Source organism: Halichoerus grypus, chromosome 2 (assembly GCF_964656455.1).
Source record: "Halichoerus grypus chromosome 2, mHalGry1.hap1.1, whole genome shotgun sequence".
Classification (NCBI taxonomy): domain Eukaryota; kingdom Metazoa; phylum Chordata; class Mammalia; order Carnivora; family Phocidae; genus Halichoerus; species Halichoerus grypus.
In genome coordinates this window covers 105,921,366-105,940,428 of record NC_135713.1, presented here as the reverse complement: position 1 = coordinate 105,940,428, position 19,063 = coordinate 105,921,366, and the positions used below count along the sequence as shown (strand labels likewise).

Genomic DNA, 19,063 nt, shown 5'->3' with positions numbered 1-19,063 from the left:
TGTATTTTTTTAGGAAAAACTTTTTTTTTTACCATCCAGAGATAATTTTGGTATTAACATAAGAAGTTTGAGAGTTTTTATCTTATATTAACAGGTACGAGATCCCGAGATCCTTAAATTTCTTTCTGAATTTCAGAAGTTAATTTTTAAAATATCATTGTTCTTTGGAAGAGGGGAAAGAAATTGAGATTCGAACTGATAATCTCTTTCTTTTCTCCCAAAGGCCATAACCTGTGCACCATTAATACATTTTAAGTTGGGTAATTGTTGAGGTGCTGTCCTGTGCATTGTACATTGCTTACCAGCATCCTTGGTCTCTATTGACTAGATGACAGTGGCCACTAACCCAGTTGTGACAGTCAAAAAATATCTAGATATTATCAGATGTCAGGGGGGTGGTGGGAGAACATCACCCGTGATTAAGAACCACTGGTATAAAAGGAGATGAGATATTTCTCATCTTCACAGCTGACTTATTTGCCTCTTTCAATTTATTTACCTAGTTCTTATTCTTATGGGACTCTGAATTAATACATAATAGTAGGAATTGTAAGACCAAGAATATATTATCCTATAATCCCCCTTCCCCATTCCCTTTTACAATCCCTGATAAGGACAAAATGACGTTTCTTTTTAAAAATTCAAACATCTTTTGAAATTTCATGGCTTAAAAAGGTAAAATAGGCATGAGGAGTAGAAATTTCTTAATATTGAGGGAAGAAAAGTCTACTTTACAGTTTAATAAGATTCGGAGGCATCTGGCTGGCTTAGTAGGTAGAGCTGTGACTCTTGATCTCAGGTTTATGACTTTAAGCCCCACGTGGGGCATAGAGATTACTTAAAAAAAAAAAGACTCAGTGTTTTTTTGAACATGACTGTACACATTTAACACACGTATATAGCCTGTCTGTACTCCAAAAGGAATTCAAATAAACGAAAATTCAACACTGTAAAATGTGCCAAACAGAACAGAAACCTGTTGAAGATATAGAAGAAAGTTATTTTCATGAATCCTTAAATAATGAAACTGTTGCTATAATTGAGTATTGTGTTTAGTTCTGAGTTTCTGGACAACAAAAAACAAAAGGAAAAATCCTGAGTTAATGCTCTAAAGTAAGGCAGCTGACTTGATAGGACCCATGAAGTTGTATACTGTATTGCATGCAATGCAGTACTTACTCTCTTGTTCTTTTCTTTTTTCCAAGATAAAGTGAAATCTTTTCGTGCAGCTCTACAAGAAGAAGAACAGGCCAGCAAGCAAATCAACCCGAAGAGACCCCGTGCCCTTTAAATCAGCATTTGCTGCTAAAGGATCCCCAGAACCCACACTGCTGTAACATACAATGGTTCAGCTGTAAGGGCCATTTGAAAGTTTGAAATTTTAAGTGTCTGTGGAAAATGTCTTGTCCCTTCACCTGAATGACATTTCAATTTTGTGAAACACTCCTTTGTCTACAAAATGCTTCTAGTCGAGGAGGCACAACCAAGATTTGGGAATAGTGAAGCATTTTGTTTCATTTACCCAGATAGTGATTTACTTTTGGAGATCCTTGCCAATTGTATTTTCTGTATGAAGTAAGGTTGTGGACTTGATCCAGCGGTGAAGAGTAGGGGGAAGCCACAGCATTTCCTTTTAACTTGGTTCAATTTTCGTAGCAAGACTGAGCAGTTTTAAATCCTTTGCGTGCATGCATACCTCATCAGTGATTGTACATACCTTGCCCCCTCCTAGAGACAGCTGTGCTCACCTATTCCTGCTTTGTGCCTTGACTAAGGCTTTTGACCCTAAATTTCTGAAGCACAGCCAAGATGAATTACATTCCTTAATTGTCATTGTAAATTACCTTTACTGTGTGTACATTTTTACTGTATTTGAGACATTTTTTGTGTGTGACTAGTTAATTTTGCAGGATGTGCCATATCATTGAATGGAACTAAAGTCTGTGACAGTGGACATAGCTGCTGGACCATTCCATCTTATATGTAAAGAAATCTGGAATTATGATTTTAAAACCAGATAATGTGGTTATAATTTTCTTAGCATTTTCTTTGTAAAGAACTAAAATATAAACTAGTTGGTGTATAATAAAAAGTAACGAAATTCTGAGAAGAGTTTTATCTTAGGATAATACATATATATGCAGTGTGTGTTCCAGTGTGGTATTAACAGGACTAATAGTGCAATTTGATCCTTACCAATACCATTACTTAAGTTAAAGTGTCCATTAGCACCCCAAAATGTACCTCCTAAATGTACTGATAAAGGAAATTGGCTTCTGATGCATGAATATTTACATGTACACTGAAAGTAGTCCATAATAGAACTGTTAGTTTAAGCCAAGTGTAGACAGTACATAACTCCCTTGAGAAAGAATTAAGCTAAAAGAGGGTTGACTTTGCCTCAAAAGGCAGATCGAACCCAAGCCCCATCCATTACCTAAATGTGTGATGTTTCATCATTATTTGGTGAGAATCACCAAATTCTCGCCAATAAATTGGATTAGGGTATGCTGCTTTTTAAATGGTGGCACTTATTTTTACAGATTGCTACTCCAAGGAAGAAAACTGGCCACTTTTCATGTAAATATTTTGTTAAAAGATTTATATATCTCTCTAGGAGTTTTCCCTTAGTTCCTAGGATAGAGTCCAGGAGTAGATTAACAACAAAAAGTCTCCCAAGGATGTCTTGTTTTGATTTACTCAAAGGAACTACTGCTCATTCATTTGGGCCAAAGGGAAGCTATGAATAGAGAGTCACATGAGCCAGATTCCCTACTTCATTGTTCATAGAACCCAGAGGGTAGTTGTGGGAAATCCTAACACCATGGTGAAATGCTCCTCTGTAAACTTGAAATCTAGAACAAATGTAGATTTTCACAATGTGCTTATTAATAAATGATATCTATGGAATGAGTTTTAGAGATAATTTACTTCAGTACAATCACCTTTGTTTTGGAAGGGACTCAGGTTTTCTTGCAGTTGTAAGATATGTTCTTTTGTGGTATTTCAAAGAGAAGAGGAAGAATGGAGCAGATACTATTGACCTTGCAGAGGTTGCTTAAAAAAGTAGTTTTTGAGGCTAACCAACCTTCAGAGGGCAATAAAGAGATGTGAACTTGCTCATTTTAAAGCACAACAGATTACTCTTTATTAATTAAATAAGATGGATACTATCTCTGGAAGGTCTTATATTCAAATATGCCGCCTTATACTATAATGGCTTCATTCTGATCAGTAATCAAGGTCTTTAGAAAATTAATACCAGAAAAGATCTTGGTGGTATAGTCCAAACCTTCAGTTTTACAGATAGGGAAAACTGAAGGCCAGAAAAGGGACTAAAACTCAGTAGTTCACAGGGGAAGAGGAAATAGAGGGAAAGCTGAATTAATTCTTAAAGTTTTCCTATAAGTCTAGAGATGGTACAAATGAATTTTGCAAAGTAAGTAGTTTTGTGATATTAAAAAAACCTACTCTTGAGGTATATTTAATATTTATGTAACAAAAGTGGCTTGATGCAGCTATTATTTAAAGAATAATGAATTTTTTGGATCTGGGTTAAACATTCTTTCTCAGATTTCTTGAAAGCTGATATTCCTATTAATAAGTAATTATTTTATTTATATAGGAGTGTTCTACTATATCACTTTGAAGCCAGATTTCAAAAAAATCTGTTTAGGTAAACAACTTCCTTCCTAGGTTTACTCAGTGTACCTATGTTAAAATAATTTGGAAGCAGTCTTTCTATTAAGTTAGGTTTTAAAAAAGTCAGTTATCAAGATATTTTTATTAATTTCCTTATATAAATAAAATAATCAGGTACTATAATTCTTTATTAAAGGACATTAACAACGCTTAGTATTATATTGATAATGATTTAAACATAGTAGCTAGTTAAGACTTGTTTAGGGCATCTATTGACATTGTCAACCGGCCATTTTAAAAATAGCTTAAAACTAAGCATCAGTATATGAAAAGACACTGGCACTTTATTTTCCAGAAGTCACATGAATACTGAGAGCCTCTAGTTATGAGAAAATGGCTGGTTGAGATGTTATTTGTTTTAAATAAGTTGAAGGGCAGAATTTGAACTGTAAAGCCAGTTTTGATTTACAAAACCCTTTGAAATTTTGTTAAACCTGTGGCTTTCCCCAAGAAAACACATACTATCTATAGTTCATTCCATTCCAGTTGAGCATGCTCATTCCACAGTTAAGGAACCATGCCCAGAAGCCATGTGCCTGGCACCGCCGCATGGTGGCGGTAGCGGACTCACGTTTACCCAGAGCCCGCTGGAGCCTGTGCTGCTACAGGACAGCTTCGGCACAGGCAGGGAGTGAAAGCAGCTGTGTAAGAGAAACAGAAGAAAGGAGAGACGCAAAATAAGCAGTTGTTTTATTGTGCACATGAATAAAAAGAAATCGTATGGGAAATATGTGACTGAGTTAAGCATGTTTTAACTTTTTTACTATTTAAGGGACAAAGGCCTACACAGGTCCTCATATAATATATAACAGAAAATAGAACAGTACCATCTTTATACAGTAACCTGTTAGAAATGGTAAGTTTAAGTGTAAAGTTGTGCGTGCCTGCGGCTCTTCAAGATTATCATGCATAGATTGGACCCTGCCCTATGTTAGATATTAAAAACACACCACAACCAAAAAACACTCGGGTACTTAGAATTGACTGACTTACTACCATGAGAATTCAGAGTAATAAATGGTGACAGTAGTAGTATTAAGTCAAAACTAGTCAAGCACATAGTGTTCCAGGGAAGCAAAGGCATAGTTCATCTTCTCAAATTATTAAAAATACGTAATTCCAGTTTCTTGTTCTTGAGTTTGGAAAATTCTGTTTTCCAGATACCTAAGAAAAATGTATACCTTCTGCATTGAATCCATGTAGCAATCTGAAAAAAGAAACCAAAATGAGATGGTATTGAAAGGTAATTTATTGCATGTAACAATGCATAGTTCCTATACCACGAATTCCAAAACAAACACATCAGCAAACCTCTGAAGCCCACCCACTCCTAACACTAGTCATTATAGAAATGTCATTCTTCAATTAAATTTGCAAGATATATATTGGTTAAAATCACATTTTCTTGCCTCTTTTGTCACAGCCTATGTGTCTTAAGTTATGGTGAATTTGACCAAATTATCTTAGACCTCTACTATCCAGACATAAGAGCTCACTGGCGCTTGTTCTATTTCAACATGGTAAGTGAACAAGAAGCTGTTTGGAACTAGAGACAGAAGAAAAATGAGTGGGTAATCTTAATGTTCACTTTTCCCTCTCTGGGCTCACTATTACTCAGGTTCCAATTAAGTACTTAACACATTGCTTTTCTCTCCATATCTTTGTTACCTATTGGATGCTAATTAGCAAACTGCATATGCTTAATAACCTTGAAGAAATTTGGTGAGAATTAAAGTAAGATGAAATATTTCTGTATAGACCTGAGATTATTTTCAGGATGGCCCACAGGAACAGCTGAAGATGGATTAGAATGTTTGAAAAAGGAAGATAGGTACTTATGAGTGATGTTCAACTCCTAGGATTAACCTCTGATGAAGACTCAGTAGTACTGCTAGCCTGCCAATATAAAATATAAACCCCATCTGTCTTATATGGAACTGTGCTGCCAGCTTAGAAAAGTCAAACCAATTACTTTTATAACAATCTGCCCTCATTTTTTATTCAGCTCCTAGAACAGGGACGTTCTAAACATGAAATGACTAAATAGGCAAAAACTGTTAAGTGATAGTTTATTAGGAAATCAAAGTGTTAGTGCTTAAAAACAGTGAGTATAGGTAATTGAAGGCTTATTCTGCTTTCATAAGACTAATTTGCTTAATTCAAGAAAAACATTTTGGTCTGCACTGCCCCATTAATTATGACACCCTTCTTTTATTTTAGGTGTGTAGAACTTGCCTCAGTCGACAAAATAAGTAACTATATTATTAAACCAGTTAGAACTGAAAACCAGGTATGATTGTAATTGACATTATTTCATGTGTAGGATCTATTTAACAATAACTCTTCCCAGTACAGAAAAAGAATGAGATTCAATGACATGTATTATGCTGCTTCTACCTTACAGGCTACTTTGAAGACACACACTATTAAGACTATGAATGGGATTTGGGGGAGGAGGCTGAAGGGGAGGAGCACACATACCACAACACACATTGACACAGAGGCTATCTCCAGGCTCGGACTGTTCTTTATTACTGTTCTTAAAATGTTCATTCTGCTGCAGCTAACTAGCCTCCATCTTCTACACCAAATACTATTCCATACTATGGAAGTGCTATGCAATAACCCCAGGTAGCACCTTATACCGCTTAAAAGCCTTTAAATCTCTAATCGGAAGGTGTCACAGTAAAGAAATGTAAACACTTAGGAAAAAAGAACAATGTAATTACCTGATGAAGTCATCTATGTCCATGGAACGGGCCCGCTTGTCACTAAAACCTGTGCTGGTTAGGATTTGCTGTATTTTATCTGCTATGCTGAAATCTTCTGGTATTATCTATCAATATAAGATTCAGAATAAATGAACAACATATCTTTAATGAAGTCACGTTGGCTCTTTTTTGTTTTTTTTAGTTCAGTAACTGATAAAATAGTCACCTTTATCTGCTCATGGCAGTCTGAAAAGCCTATTTTTGCAGATCAGACTTGGACCTCTAATTAAGTGGTTAATCTTCAGCACATACCAAATACTCAGAAAACTTTGAATGAGTTAAACCTGTATACTGCCCTTTTTCTTAAAAATTCTGAAATAGTTTCAGGAGTAAGGTACTTCATGTCAAAAAATAAAGCTATAAACTGAATTTTATAGCAACTGTTACTCCTTTAAAAATATCTTACATTTTCTTGGCACAAATTTAATTTTATCAGCCAGTTTTTCTCAAAGAGATGACCTCCAACCCTGGGGAATATTAAATATTTCGTACCTCACATCCTTCCTCCAAAGATTTTTCTTAATCCAGTTTAATATTTTCCTACCTAGGCAGTTGTTAATGACTTTGTCCATAAAAAAGAAAATGAAGGTAGCAATAGGATATATTAAACCATACAAGATCTGAGTCAAAAAATGCAATGGAAATTTGCTCTTATCTTTCTGCTCTGTTTAATTAATTTGAAAGAACTAAAAAGTTATCAGACATCACAGTTATGTATATGGCTATGTGTATGTGTGCTGACACATACAAAATTGGTTAAAGAAAATGTTGCACAGATAATAAAGAGGCATGAGGCTTACAACAAAAAATCTGCTATTCAGCCTATACTTTAATTATTTCAATTTCTGGGTATTAAAAAAAGTTACTGAGAAAATGGTAACTTTAAATTGAATTGCTACATGAGCAACAAACAAGGCAATTCAGAGCATAGCAAATGGTACATAATTTGAGCTGAGCAAGCTACACATGCCTAAAGCTTTGGGAAAATTATGACTCAATTGAATTTCTTTTTATGTCTAAAAACAACTGTCTAGTTAAAGAAGCTCAAGTGGAGTAATCAAGGCCACTCGGATCTATTCCAAGAATACACAGTAGTATTGACCTATTAGTTCAAGTTAAGGTTGTGCTAGTTACACATCACTTTTAAGGATCCTATGGAATGTACCAAATTAAGAATCAAGTGATGAAAAATGAAAATAAGAAGTAGAGGAACATTTTAAAACAAATCGGAACCACAGAGACAACAGAAATATTTTTTGCTTACAATATTATGGATCGAACAGTGAATTCTGTAGTTTTTTTCCAACAGCTGTTGTACTGCGCTTGACCTATAGCATAAAGAAGCGATATTGCTATTATTCCAAAATCAGAGATTGTAATTTCCTTTCAGTTTATTATAAAGTTAAATGTATGTTCCATGTAGTAAAATTAAGGGACTAAAAAGACATTGAATATTAAGAAACAATCACAAACTAGTTATATTTAAAAAGTAAAGTTCTAATAAAAATCTCTGAAATTCTTAACATCACCTAAATTCAAAACATCACCTAAAAAAAAAAAAAGGTGAAATAATGGCTTTCAGAACCTCTTTTGCCCTTGGGCTTCAAATTGCTATTTAAAAATATTTCCAAGTTAATAAAATTGCATGAATTTTTCACAAGTGTTGAAAGGAAAAATGAGACAGATGTGTGATTTTTGTTTTTTCCTGTTTTGCCAAAAAACCTGATGTAATTCCAAATTCCAGGAACTTTCTTTGTTAAATTTTTCTGCCCCCCCCCCCCAAAGTACAAAGTTAGTGAAAAAGGAAAAGTGTGTCTGGACATGGGTAATCTTTATGCTTTAGGGTATCTGTTCAGGATAAGGACCAAATTCTATCACTTAGCACAGTTCCTACAGCACTGGTCCTTCCCATACCATAAATGAGTAAAAGACTCACTTAAATGCAGCAGAGAGTGTCTTGTTTTTCCTAACGAAGGTGATCCTTACTAGGCCATCCCATTCCTGAAACAGAAGATGGATCATTTCTTAAAAATATCCAACCTTGCCTATGTCTCCTAGGTATTGTCTTTTAATATATAAAACTGAAAGAACCTTCTGGAGTGATGAAAATATTGTGTATTTTGATCTGGCTGACCCATGCAAAAAATACGGTATGTACTTGATTTTTGGCACTTCTGTCCACCTCACTGAAAATTTTATCCTCAATTTTAAAAATTAGAAAAAAAAATTGTTCCACATCTGAACAAAGAACACTGTGACATTTATTTAAATCAAAGTACCATTTTCAAAAAACATAATTCAAGGGGTGCCTGGGTGGCTCAGTCCTTACGCGTCTGCCTTCGGCTCAGGTCATGATCCCAGCGTCCTGGGATCGAGCCCCGCATCGGGCTTCCTGCTTGGCGGGAAGCCTGCTTTTCCCTCTCCCTCTCCCTCTCCCCCTACTTGTGTTCCCTCTCTCGCTGTGTCTCTGTCAAATAAATAAAATCTTTAAAAAAAAACAAACATAATTCAAAACAGACATGATTTAATAGCCTATGCAACATACCTAAACCACCCTACAGGAGTAATTAACAAACCACTCCATTACCAAGTACTGACCACACAAGTAATCAAGTTTTTATCCAAAGAGACTGCAGTATGGTTTTACATCAAGTGATGCAACTTCTTTTTAAATTGCAGAAATACGAATTATGATTAAAAAGTGTTATTCATAATATTGCTCTAACAACTACCTTCATTTTATCTTGTTTTCTGAGTCATACTCAAATATTCTGTACCTATACTCGATAGCAAAATGCAAAGGCATTCCAAGCTGTACTTTTTTGCAAACATTTTCCATGCTTTTTTGTGCTCTTCACAATGATCTTACATCCAAATATTCCATCTACTCCCAACATAGGGATGTCATAATTAGCATTTTCCTGTCTGGACATTTAGGTTAACTCAGTATTTTTCTGCTGCTAGAGACACACATCTTCCAGCTTGGTCTTTTTTTCCTCCTTTACTGAACGACCTAGTACTTCAACCTCACCTGAAAATTGATAGGTGGTGGTGGATTCTTAGGTTCTATTCTTACAACACTGGATTCTACCTTGGGTGGTGGCCTGAAGTTATTCTTTCCAACCTGTTAATTAGAAAATAAGGAGTCCTCTCAAAAAGAGTTTTAAATTAGTAATCAAATATGCTTTCCTCACAGAAGGCACAACTAGATGCTCACAGATGAGGTAAGCCACATTATTTCACTAACAGTCACTTACTTTCATCAGATGGTCCACACGTGCTAACAGCTGTGTATTGATTGAGAGTCTGCAGTATAATTTATCTCCAGGCTTTGCAACTAGTCTGAGAGCAAATTCTCTTTGAAACATAAGTACAGCACATCTGAAGAGATAGTAGAAAAGGAATAAGGAAAATGGTTACTTTTAACTATAAAGGTATTTCAACTTCAATTAATTTTCTTGGGTGGGAAATAGAACAAAGCAGTATCTGTGGTTAATGAGAATTCATTCAGCTGATTAGAAGGCAGAACACTTTCAGCTTCAGCTTTATTACCACAAAATGAGCCAGCTGGCTTTTCATTTTATAATGGCTACACCACTAACTCCTTGCACATGTAAGCCCTCTGTGTTCAGATAAGCACTAGTCCATTATCCCTTCTAGGAGAAAAAACAAAACAAAACTCAAACAAAATCAGCTCGGCAGCCCAATGGGATTTATGGGGAAGCAAACACCCTTATGGAAGAGCTGACACAAGAGAGGTTGTGACACTGGTGTCCTGATTTCCCAAGTTAAAGAACATGGACGTTGGAAAGCAATGCAGAGGCTTTTTGGAGACTCTTGAATAGGAAAAGGGCATCTTCAAAGCTGGGCTTTGACTTTGAAACTTTTTTGACAACGAGTCACACTAAGAAATACATTTGACATTGCAACCTACGCCACAAATATCTGTACGTATATGTTTTATGTAACTTAAGCAAAAGTTTCACAAAACTGTAATCACCTGGGCCACATACAATGAATGCCCTCTGATATACTCTATTCCATGTCATTAAAAAAAAATGGTCACGACTCAATAAATTTACAACCAGTAAGGGGTTTCTGAATTGCAGTTTGAAAACCCCTGTTATATAATGTGCCTAGTGACTAGTTCGGAGGCTGTTGAGACGTAAGGTAATAAAGAGTCTGACCTGGACTAATGGCAAGAGTATTAGAAAACAGGGAAAGGCCATTTGGTCTCAGAAGCAGGACTTACACTGTACCTCCCCCCAAAAGTCTGTCAACTGAATATAAAAGAGAGAGAAAGACCTCCACACAAATAGATATTTTCTGCAAAACACATTCTCCAATAGTTTTTTAACTGAATTAACTATCATCTTTGGCTGTCTCTGTTCACGGCCTAAAATTTGGTGGTAATTTTGGTCTTTTTGTCACAAACCTGAAAAAAGGTCGGTGCAGCAACAGCTTGAAGACAAAGGGGGAAGAGATCTGTAAGAGAATTAACTAGTTATTTCTAGGAAAGACACATCACAAACATTTTGTATAATGTTCCCAACAATTTGAAAACATACCTGATATGGCAAATTTGCCACACAAGCATCGAAGAATGGTAGATCTGTTTTCAACACGTCACCCACCAGTACTTGAAGTTTGCTGGCCAGAGGCCTAATAATAAGAAAAAGAGCAATTAAAAAAGAGTACTGTTTCATGAGATTGAAATGCACTTTAATTCTATCATGCATACTCATACTCACGTGCCCTGAACTCTTTTGTGAAGTTCTGCTACTAGCCTTGGGTCAAGTTCACAGGCAATTACCTACGTTAAAAAAAAAAAAAGTATTTGGGGGTTAATTATGGAGCATAAATCTTGTTATCTCAGTCCTAACTCCTACATGATTAACATGAATCAAACTTTTTTCACCAATTCTACCTCCAATTTTCCTTCAATTCTACTCTACCATTTCAAATAACAAAGAACACCATTCAGAAAAACAGACTGTGCTCTGAGTGGCCCCTGTTCAAACGGCTCCCACTCTTACCGGGCTCTGGTAAGGCGGTTTCCTCCTTGTGCCCCTTGAGGCCTTTGGACGGTAACTGTTTCCTGCTGTCGCTAGCCCATGGGTATTCCAGTAATGCCTACTGGCTCTCTTAATCCCATTCCTACATTTTGGATCCATTCAACTGGAAACTGGGTCAGCCAGAACACACAGAAGCCACCAGCAATGGCCAGGTGGCATCCCAATCTCATGGTGCAGCTCTTTAGATCTCCTCCTCTAGGTTCCAATACTCCAGCCTCCTTGCTTTGTCCCCCGAGCCTAGAGGTGGTAGCTCCTCTTTGTAATTATTATTTTTGGGCTACTTCAGTGTTCCCATTTTATTCTTTTAGTCATCTAACAACAACATAAACAACTGCCTATATTAAATACCCTGTATTGAAAAATCAAATGTGGTTTCTGTTTTCCTTTTTTTTTTTAAGATTTTATTTATTTATTTGACAGAGAGAGACAGCCAGAGAGGGAACACAAGTAGGGGGAGTAGGAGAGGGAGAAGCAGGCTTCCCGCGGAGCAGGGAGCCCGATGTGGGGCTCGATCCCAGGACCCCGGGTTCACGACCTGAGCCAAAGGCAGACGCTCAACGACTGAGCCACCCAGGCGCCCCTCTGTTTTCCTGATTAATACATCCCATATTCTCTTTTTTGTAATCCATTTTTTGAAATGGAGATATAGTTGACATTATAACGTTATATTAGTTTCAGGTGTACAACATAACATGTATATACTGCAAAATATGTATATATTGTGAAAAAGTCTAGTTAGCATCCATTGCCACACATATTTATACATAAAATATTTTTTGTCTCGTGATGAGAACTTTTAAGATCTACTCTCTTAGCAGCTTTAAAATATACATACGATACTGTTGCTAACTATAGCGACCATGCTGTACATTCCATTCCCACGACTTATTCATTTTATAACTGGAAGTTTGCATTTTTGACCACTTTTATCCATTTTGCCCATATTTGTTAAGATAAAGCTGTTAGCAAAGTATCAAGGGTTGCTGTTAAAGTAACAGCAATTAATTAAAATAGATTTCTATTTGTAAACCAGGTGAGCTTGCTCACATAGTCATTTCTGATACCAAAACACAAAATTCCCTTTTTACCTTTTTTGCCTTTTCTAGCAACTTTACAGTCATATTGCCAGTTCCAGGTCCAACTTCCAGCACCACGTCCGTTGGTCTTAAGGCAGCCTGCAAGCACGCACAACCACTTTAGCTTTACTGGCACATCTGAGCACATCATTTATTTTACACATTTATTTACACATTTATTTTATCTTTGCTCAAAAGCACGTGGTTAAAGCGATCTTATTCTGACTCCACGTCTGTGAGATTCCTTCATGATCTATATGCTTGACAAAATTTTCTCATTAACATTAAGTGCAAGTGGAAATCTGTCATCTCTCCTAAGCTGGGGCCATAGTTAGGAGTCAGAAAACTTTATAGGAGTCAGAAAAGCAGGAATAGCAGTTCTTTCTGGGAATGGCTTTCTGTCTTCTACCTCAGAAATGACTCCAACAGCATCTTTTTACCAACTCTTATTATCAGTAAGTTCAAACAAGAAAGGACTGCATATGATGATCTTGCCTGAGAATCACAGCATGTTGTACTGGGATTTCTCAATTTTCAACCCATGTATGGTTTCAGGGATAGGAATACCTAGAAACTGTACAGAAACCCGGGTGTCTGTATGGCACAAAGCTGCAGTGTTCTGTGTGCACAGCTTTCATCAGATGCTCAAAGGAAATCCATGAGCCAAAAAGGTTAAAAAATTAGGCCCTCGTTTGGCCAACAACACTACGTCAAGATGGTAGAGTCTCTAAATATGTAATGTTCTCTCTATGGCTCCAGGATGCCTCCTCTGTAACCGAGAATGTAATCTGTACCACATATATTTCATGTTAAGGCACTCAATCATCCACAACAGTAAGAGAACATCCACTACCCATGCCAGAAGAATACTCCAAAGGGCTTATATGAGGCACTGGATTGTACCATGTAAGTTTCTCTGTGGAAAAAACTTCCTAAGCTGTCATTATGACATCTTTTTAGGCTCTGGAGTAAATAAAAACTAACAGTGATAGATGGTGTCTAGAAAAAAGTGATTAGGAATAGAAAATAATCTGGAATTGAACAAGTACAAACGTCCAGCTATGAAGTAAATAATCTACAGAAAGAATTTGGAGCCTGGGGAAACTCAGACCCACAGAATAAAGCAAATCACGCCAAAGTCAGCCTATGAATCCCAGACAATTCTTCAATTCATTCTACAAATATATAGAGAGCATCTATTTTGTGACAGACATCCTCTGTGCGCTGAAGTATTCCTAAGAACAAAATCAATAACCCAGCAACTCTCTCCTTTTCTCTTCCACACCCACCTTATCGATAATGCTGTTAACAATGAGAGGATTTTTCAAAATGTGCTGCCCAATCCCCGTGTTGAACATGAGTCCTGGAAGAAAACACGAAAGAGCCTTAATTTCCCAAGGAAACGTAGACCTTAGACCGTTCCAGAGAAGAAAGCAGGGTGGCTGGGGTTAGATCTCTGCGCCGAGAGCCACCATCGAACGTCACGCTTGGAGCCGAGGTGACACCCTGCTTTAAGTCCACCCCTCCTGCAGGAAAGGAAGGCAGAGGCGGCGCAAGGCCTGCCGCCGGCGATCCGGGAGCGCCGCCGCCACAGGCCTTACTGTCCCGGCCCAGATCTGGGTCCGTGTCCCCGAACAGGTTCTGCCGGATGATCAGACCTGAACACAGCCCCCTCCCGGCTGTCCCCACCTCCCGCGCTCTTCAGCTCCCGGCTCTCTTTGAGCCGCTCGCGGCGGCGACCGCTCGTCCCGGACTTGATCTTCGGCATCACCGCGGGCTCAGACGCACAGGTTTGGAGAGCAGAGTGGACCAAAGTCGGCTACCCAGCACCACACGTTGGAACTTCCACCCCGGCACTGCCGGCACCACTCCCCGCCACGTGGGGGAGGGGCGAGGGCCCACCCCCGTTCGCCGTGGGCTCCGCCCCCAGAGAGGGGACGGACCTTGGAGCCCCGTGGCCGCCGGGAATTGTAGTCATGAGAAGGAGGAAGCCCTAAACTCGAGAGACTAAGGATCCCAGAAGACACCGCGCCGCTGATCCTGGCTGTTTGGATTGGCTAGTTTAGAGTCGGGGTGGGGCCTCTCGCCCGGGTCGGCGCGGAGTTGGTCGGGTAAGTTTTGGGGTGGTGCTCTCGAAGATGGGGAGGCGGTTTAAATTATATCGTGCCGTTAGGAGTGTAGATATTTCGTCAAGCCAGGTGCTGGGACCCGCGAAATCCAAAGGTTTCTTTCTGTCCTGTGCCTCGCTCCCGTTTTCCAGCAAACTCTGGGGTGGGGAACCAAGGGTCTTGGGATAAGGAGCTTGCGCCCTTGCGCAAGTGACTTCGCTGCTTGGGTTGGGGAGGACCTCCCGAGAATGTAACAGATCTTTACTTCCCCTAGGGCTCCTAGTTGCTTTGCTTCCTTTTGTGCCATTGATTCATTCCCCAAACGTTTATCGGACTCCAGCTGCGATTAAACACTACTGGGTGCTGTAGATTCAAAGTTAAATAAAACTGCTCTTCCCAGAGTCTATTCTATTGAGAGAGAGAGAGGCAGAAAGTCCGAAACGCTGTAAATGTGGGTATAAGTTTTTGTGTTGGGTTTTGTGGTAGGACAGCGTATCCGATTGTAAGCTCCGTGTGTACAAGGTCCACGTCTGTTTTGCCTGCCAGTGTAACGACTCTCAGTTTTTAATTTTTCAGTGTGTGCTCTATTTTCTTCAAGAAAGTTTCTTCTGTTTGGATTACCAAAGCTGCCTCTTCCTCGAGCAACTAGTATGTGTGCATCGCCAAGCCTTGGTCGTTCTTTGCTGTAATTCTAACTCAGGAAAAAACTCATAACTTTAGTAACATCTTCAACTACTTATTTCATTCCATTAATCGTTATTTTATTACACAATTCTGGAGAACCTATGTGTTCCAGGTACTGTGTCAAATATTAGGAATAAAAAGATGAACATGAATGATCACTGCTTTTAAGGAACTTGCTGTCAAGAGAGGGAGACATGCAAGTTATTATAATGATAACATATTTGCTGTTACATGCCAGGTAACTTTGGGTACATTATTTCATTTAATCTTTTCAAACAGTTGTGTGAACTAAGTCTTATCATTATATCCGTTTTACAGATGAGACTGAAGGACAAAAATGTTTAATATTTTGCTCAAGATCACACAGTAAATGACAGCTGCATCTTGAACCCACGTCTCTATTCCAAAGGTCGTGGGTTTTTAAAAAAAGGTATGATGATGATTAGCACAGTGGCTAATATTTGAGGAAGTTGGGGAACATTTTCAAAATACAGTAGTTGAGTGGAGTCTTTAAAGGACAAACAAAAATTAGCTAGGGGAAACTTGGGAATTTAGAGGAAACTGTAGTCACAAAGACAAGATATAAAGAAGTTGAAGGGAGACAATGAAACTTGGTATAGCTGAGGAATAAATAGGAAAGGTAAATAGGACCTTACTACAAAGGGCCTAAAATGTTATGCCAAGGAGCAGTGGTGGTCACTGAGGAACCAGAATAACCATTTTGCATTTTCTCCTCCTCTCCAGGCTCTGCGAATTGCCGGAGATCACACAATAGTGTAGGTAGGAGACATTCATGGGCTTCACTTTTAGCTCTTGCTCTCTTAGCTCTAGCACTCTTCTTGAATTTTCTCTAATGTCTCCCAGTCTCCATAAAAGATCTTTAGACCTGCTGAATTCTTCTCAGGCTCGTTTCCCCTTCCACCTCCCCAGTTCCCTCTCAGCAGAAGACCTTGCCTTTTTACTTCACAAGAGAAGTGCAAGATCACCTCAAGGACATGCTCATCTTCCTGGGTTATTGTTCTACACTCTGAGCAAAGCAAAGTGGAACTTTCTTTCTGGTGGGGAAAAACAGACATTATGGTAGGTGGTGATGAGTGTGCAGGGAAAAGTAAAGCAGAGGTGATAGAGATCAACAGGATGGGTGGAAGAGCCTATTTTATGTAGCATGGTCTGGCAAGGCTCCCATGATGGAGATAATCTGATCAGAGACCTGAGGACACAAATCTAGAAGTAACTCACACCCTGGCAGTTTCTGCTATAACTAACTGCAAGACAGTAAGTGAGGAAAGCATGAAGGTAGGAGACATTGTGAATGGAAGTACATGGCACAATAGAAGGAAAGGGGTGCAGTTTTTGTTAGGAGAATTCATATGCACAGGCCAGGGAGAGCTTGAAATTTTGGAGTGGGGAGATAGTTCTACTAGTTGGGGGAAAAAAAAGGTTTAGCATTAAACTCCTAGGTAAATCGGTGTCATAGTTTACTATTGGGTACTGCAAAATGTAAGTCCCCTTTGCTTTTGCTGAAGAGTGAATAGAGTAGACAACAAGGATGGAAAACCAAATGATATTTTTTTAGGAGTAAAATAGAAAGACCCTCCTAGAAGAAGCCACATGTTTTAAGGCACAGAAAACTAAATGACTAAGGTGAGTGTGTACATTTAGCTTACCTAGAATCTAAATTGGTGTTTGTCCATATGTGAATCTTGGACCACCTGCATTAGAAATACTGCAGCACATGTTAGGGCTGAATTGTATCCTCCCAAAATCCATCTGTTAAAGCCCTAACCTCTTGTACCTCACAATGTGTCCCTATTTGGAGTTAGGACTTTTAAAGAAATGATTAAGCAGAATGAGATCACTAGGCTCGGCCCTAATCCAAAGACTGGTATCCTTATAAAAGGACGAAATTTGTATACACAAAACACCAAGGGTGTGTATGCACAGAGAGAAGACCTTATGGGGACGCAGAGAGAAGGTGGCTGTCTAAAGCCAAGGACAGAAGCCTTAGGAGAAATCAACCATGCTGACACCTAGATCTTCAATTTCTAGCCTCTAGAACTGTGAGAACTAGAGGTTAGAAACTGTGAGAAAATAAATTTCTGTTCTTTAAGCCACTAATATCATAGTCTGTGGTATTTGATATGGCAGCCCAAGCAAGCTAATATAGCACATAATGAAAACTCACATTTACAAGCCCTCCCCTGAACATTTTGGATCAGAGTAGGATTGGGCCCTGGCAGATGCATTCTTAACAAACCCTCTAGGAAATTCTGGTGTACACCACAGGTAAGGATTCATTACTTTCTGCACTAAAATAAAGTAGATTGAGGAATTTCTACAGAAAAGAAGATGGGGAGGGCTACTGTCATTAGTATGGGAAACTTGTTCTTGTAATTGGGATCCCTTATTATTCTGCCCATATTCACCAATTTTTTTTTTTCTGTTAGTATCAAGGCGACATTCAGAAGTGAGATAATATTGGGTGCACCATGGATCCATAAGTCCTAGAAAATTATGTGACACTAGGTTATGAGCTGCATTAAAGACATGAGCATTGGGAATTTATGCTGGAATGTATTTGAGTTAACTTTGCGGCCATGAATGGCTTTGAATTATAATAAATAATTTTATGCTTCTCTGGTTCATGTTTATCTCCTTTGTTAATTAAAAATAATCATTTTTCAATTTGGATGTGCACAGTGGATTCATTGCCATTCTTAATATTTTTTGTTTTTTAATGTAATAGAACTTGAAAAGGAATTATAATAACATTTGCTTTGGTAGAAGAAGAGGCTCACTTAAAGTCACAGCCTGCTTGAAGTGATAACATTGTAAATGTGGCAGGAAATATAAAGAATAACAATAAAATGTTGTAAGCATTTTCTTGTATAAAATATAGTTCCTTAAAGACTTTTAATGTATCGAAATGTCATAAAAACATCAAGAATGTTTGAATTTCACACTTTTAACATAGATTCACTAACAGAAATACTGTGTTCTTTTGAAAAAGGAATATAATTCACTTGAACAAGATAAAACAAAATCAAATTGAAATATAATTAAATCAACTGTTTAATTTGATTAAAACACTGGAGCATTATGATTGTGCCAATATCCAAATCTAAATGGTAAAATGAAATTCTACGTTACAAAACCGGACAATTTCAAAGAATACCTAGTGTCTTAATTTCTACTATGATGTCTAAATCTTAACAGAAAAATATAATGACACTTGGGTGAAAGAAGTTACATACCTTTAATACTTTGGGCAAGATTCTTCTATAAACATGTTCTAATTTTTTTTCAGATCATTATAAATGCTGTCTTAAGGTATTAAAATTAATTAAGAAACACAATTAAGTTCTCTGTTTAATACCAGCCTGAGTCTAAGCATTGTCAATGAATATCTAATATCTAATAATTGATTCTCCCAAAAATGTCTGTCAGATAAATGTTTTCATATCATCGCCATAAAATGTCATGTTACAAAATGAAGCTTTTGAAGCTTTACAAATACAATAAAAAATAAATTATCGTACTGAGAATACTAATTGTGAATTATAATAGAGCCTATTTTATATTTTAATTCTACATTTATAAATATTATCTTTTTTATATTATGTTTTATGGGCATTGAAGTACTTTTC

The 19,063-nt window shown here is 37.8% G+C and overlaps 2 protein-coding genes across 6 annotated transcripts in view; one reads left to right on the top strand and one right to left on the bottom strand.

Annotated features, from left to right (window-relative positions):
* Positions 1–6,585, top strand: part of KIF2A (kinesin family member 2A) — a 75,175-nt gene extending 68,590 nt beyond the window's left edge. For all 4 annotated transcript variants that reach the window (XM_078067285.1, XM_078067283.1, XM_078067284.1 and 1 more), the window contains one exon: positions 1,206–6,585. In XM_078067285.1, coding sequence (XP_077923411.1) covers positions 1,206–1,291 — 86 coding nt within the window. In that variant the 3' untranslated portion in view covers positions 1,292–6,585. The remainder of the gene's footprint in view (positions 1–1,205) is intronic.
* DIMT1 (DIM1 rRNA methyltransferase and ribosome maturation factor) lies at positions 4,372–14,558 on the bottom strand. Of its 2 annotated transcripts, XM_036070957.2 has the most exons (12): positions 14,314–14,556; positions 13,914–13,987; positions 12,637–12,723; positions 11,225–11,286; positions 11,042–11,135; positions 10,909–10,958; positions 9,731–9,854; positions 9,505–9,597; positions 8,410–8,474; positions 7,738–7,801; positions 6,432–6,538; positions 4,372–4,909 (listed from the first exon to the last, which is right to left on the bottom strand). In XM_036070957.2, exons 1-12 carry the CDS (start codon positions 14,390–14,392, stop codon positions 4,867–4,869), a joined length of 942 nt encoding a protein of 313 aa, XP_035926850.2. In that variant the 5' UTR covers positions 14,393–14,556; the 3' UTR covers positions 4,372–4,866. The 2 variants fall into 2 exon arrangements, with proteins under 2 accessions (XP_035926850.2, XP_035926851.2); XM_036070958.2 differs by lacking the exon at positions 9,505–9,597 and having other exon boundaries at positions 14,314–14,558.
* Between the last annotated feature and the right edge of the window lie 4,505 nt (positions 14,559–19,063).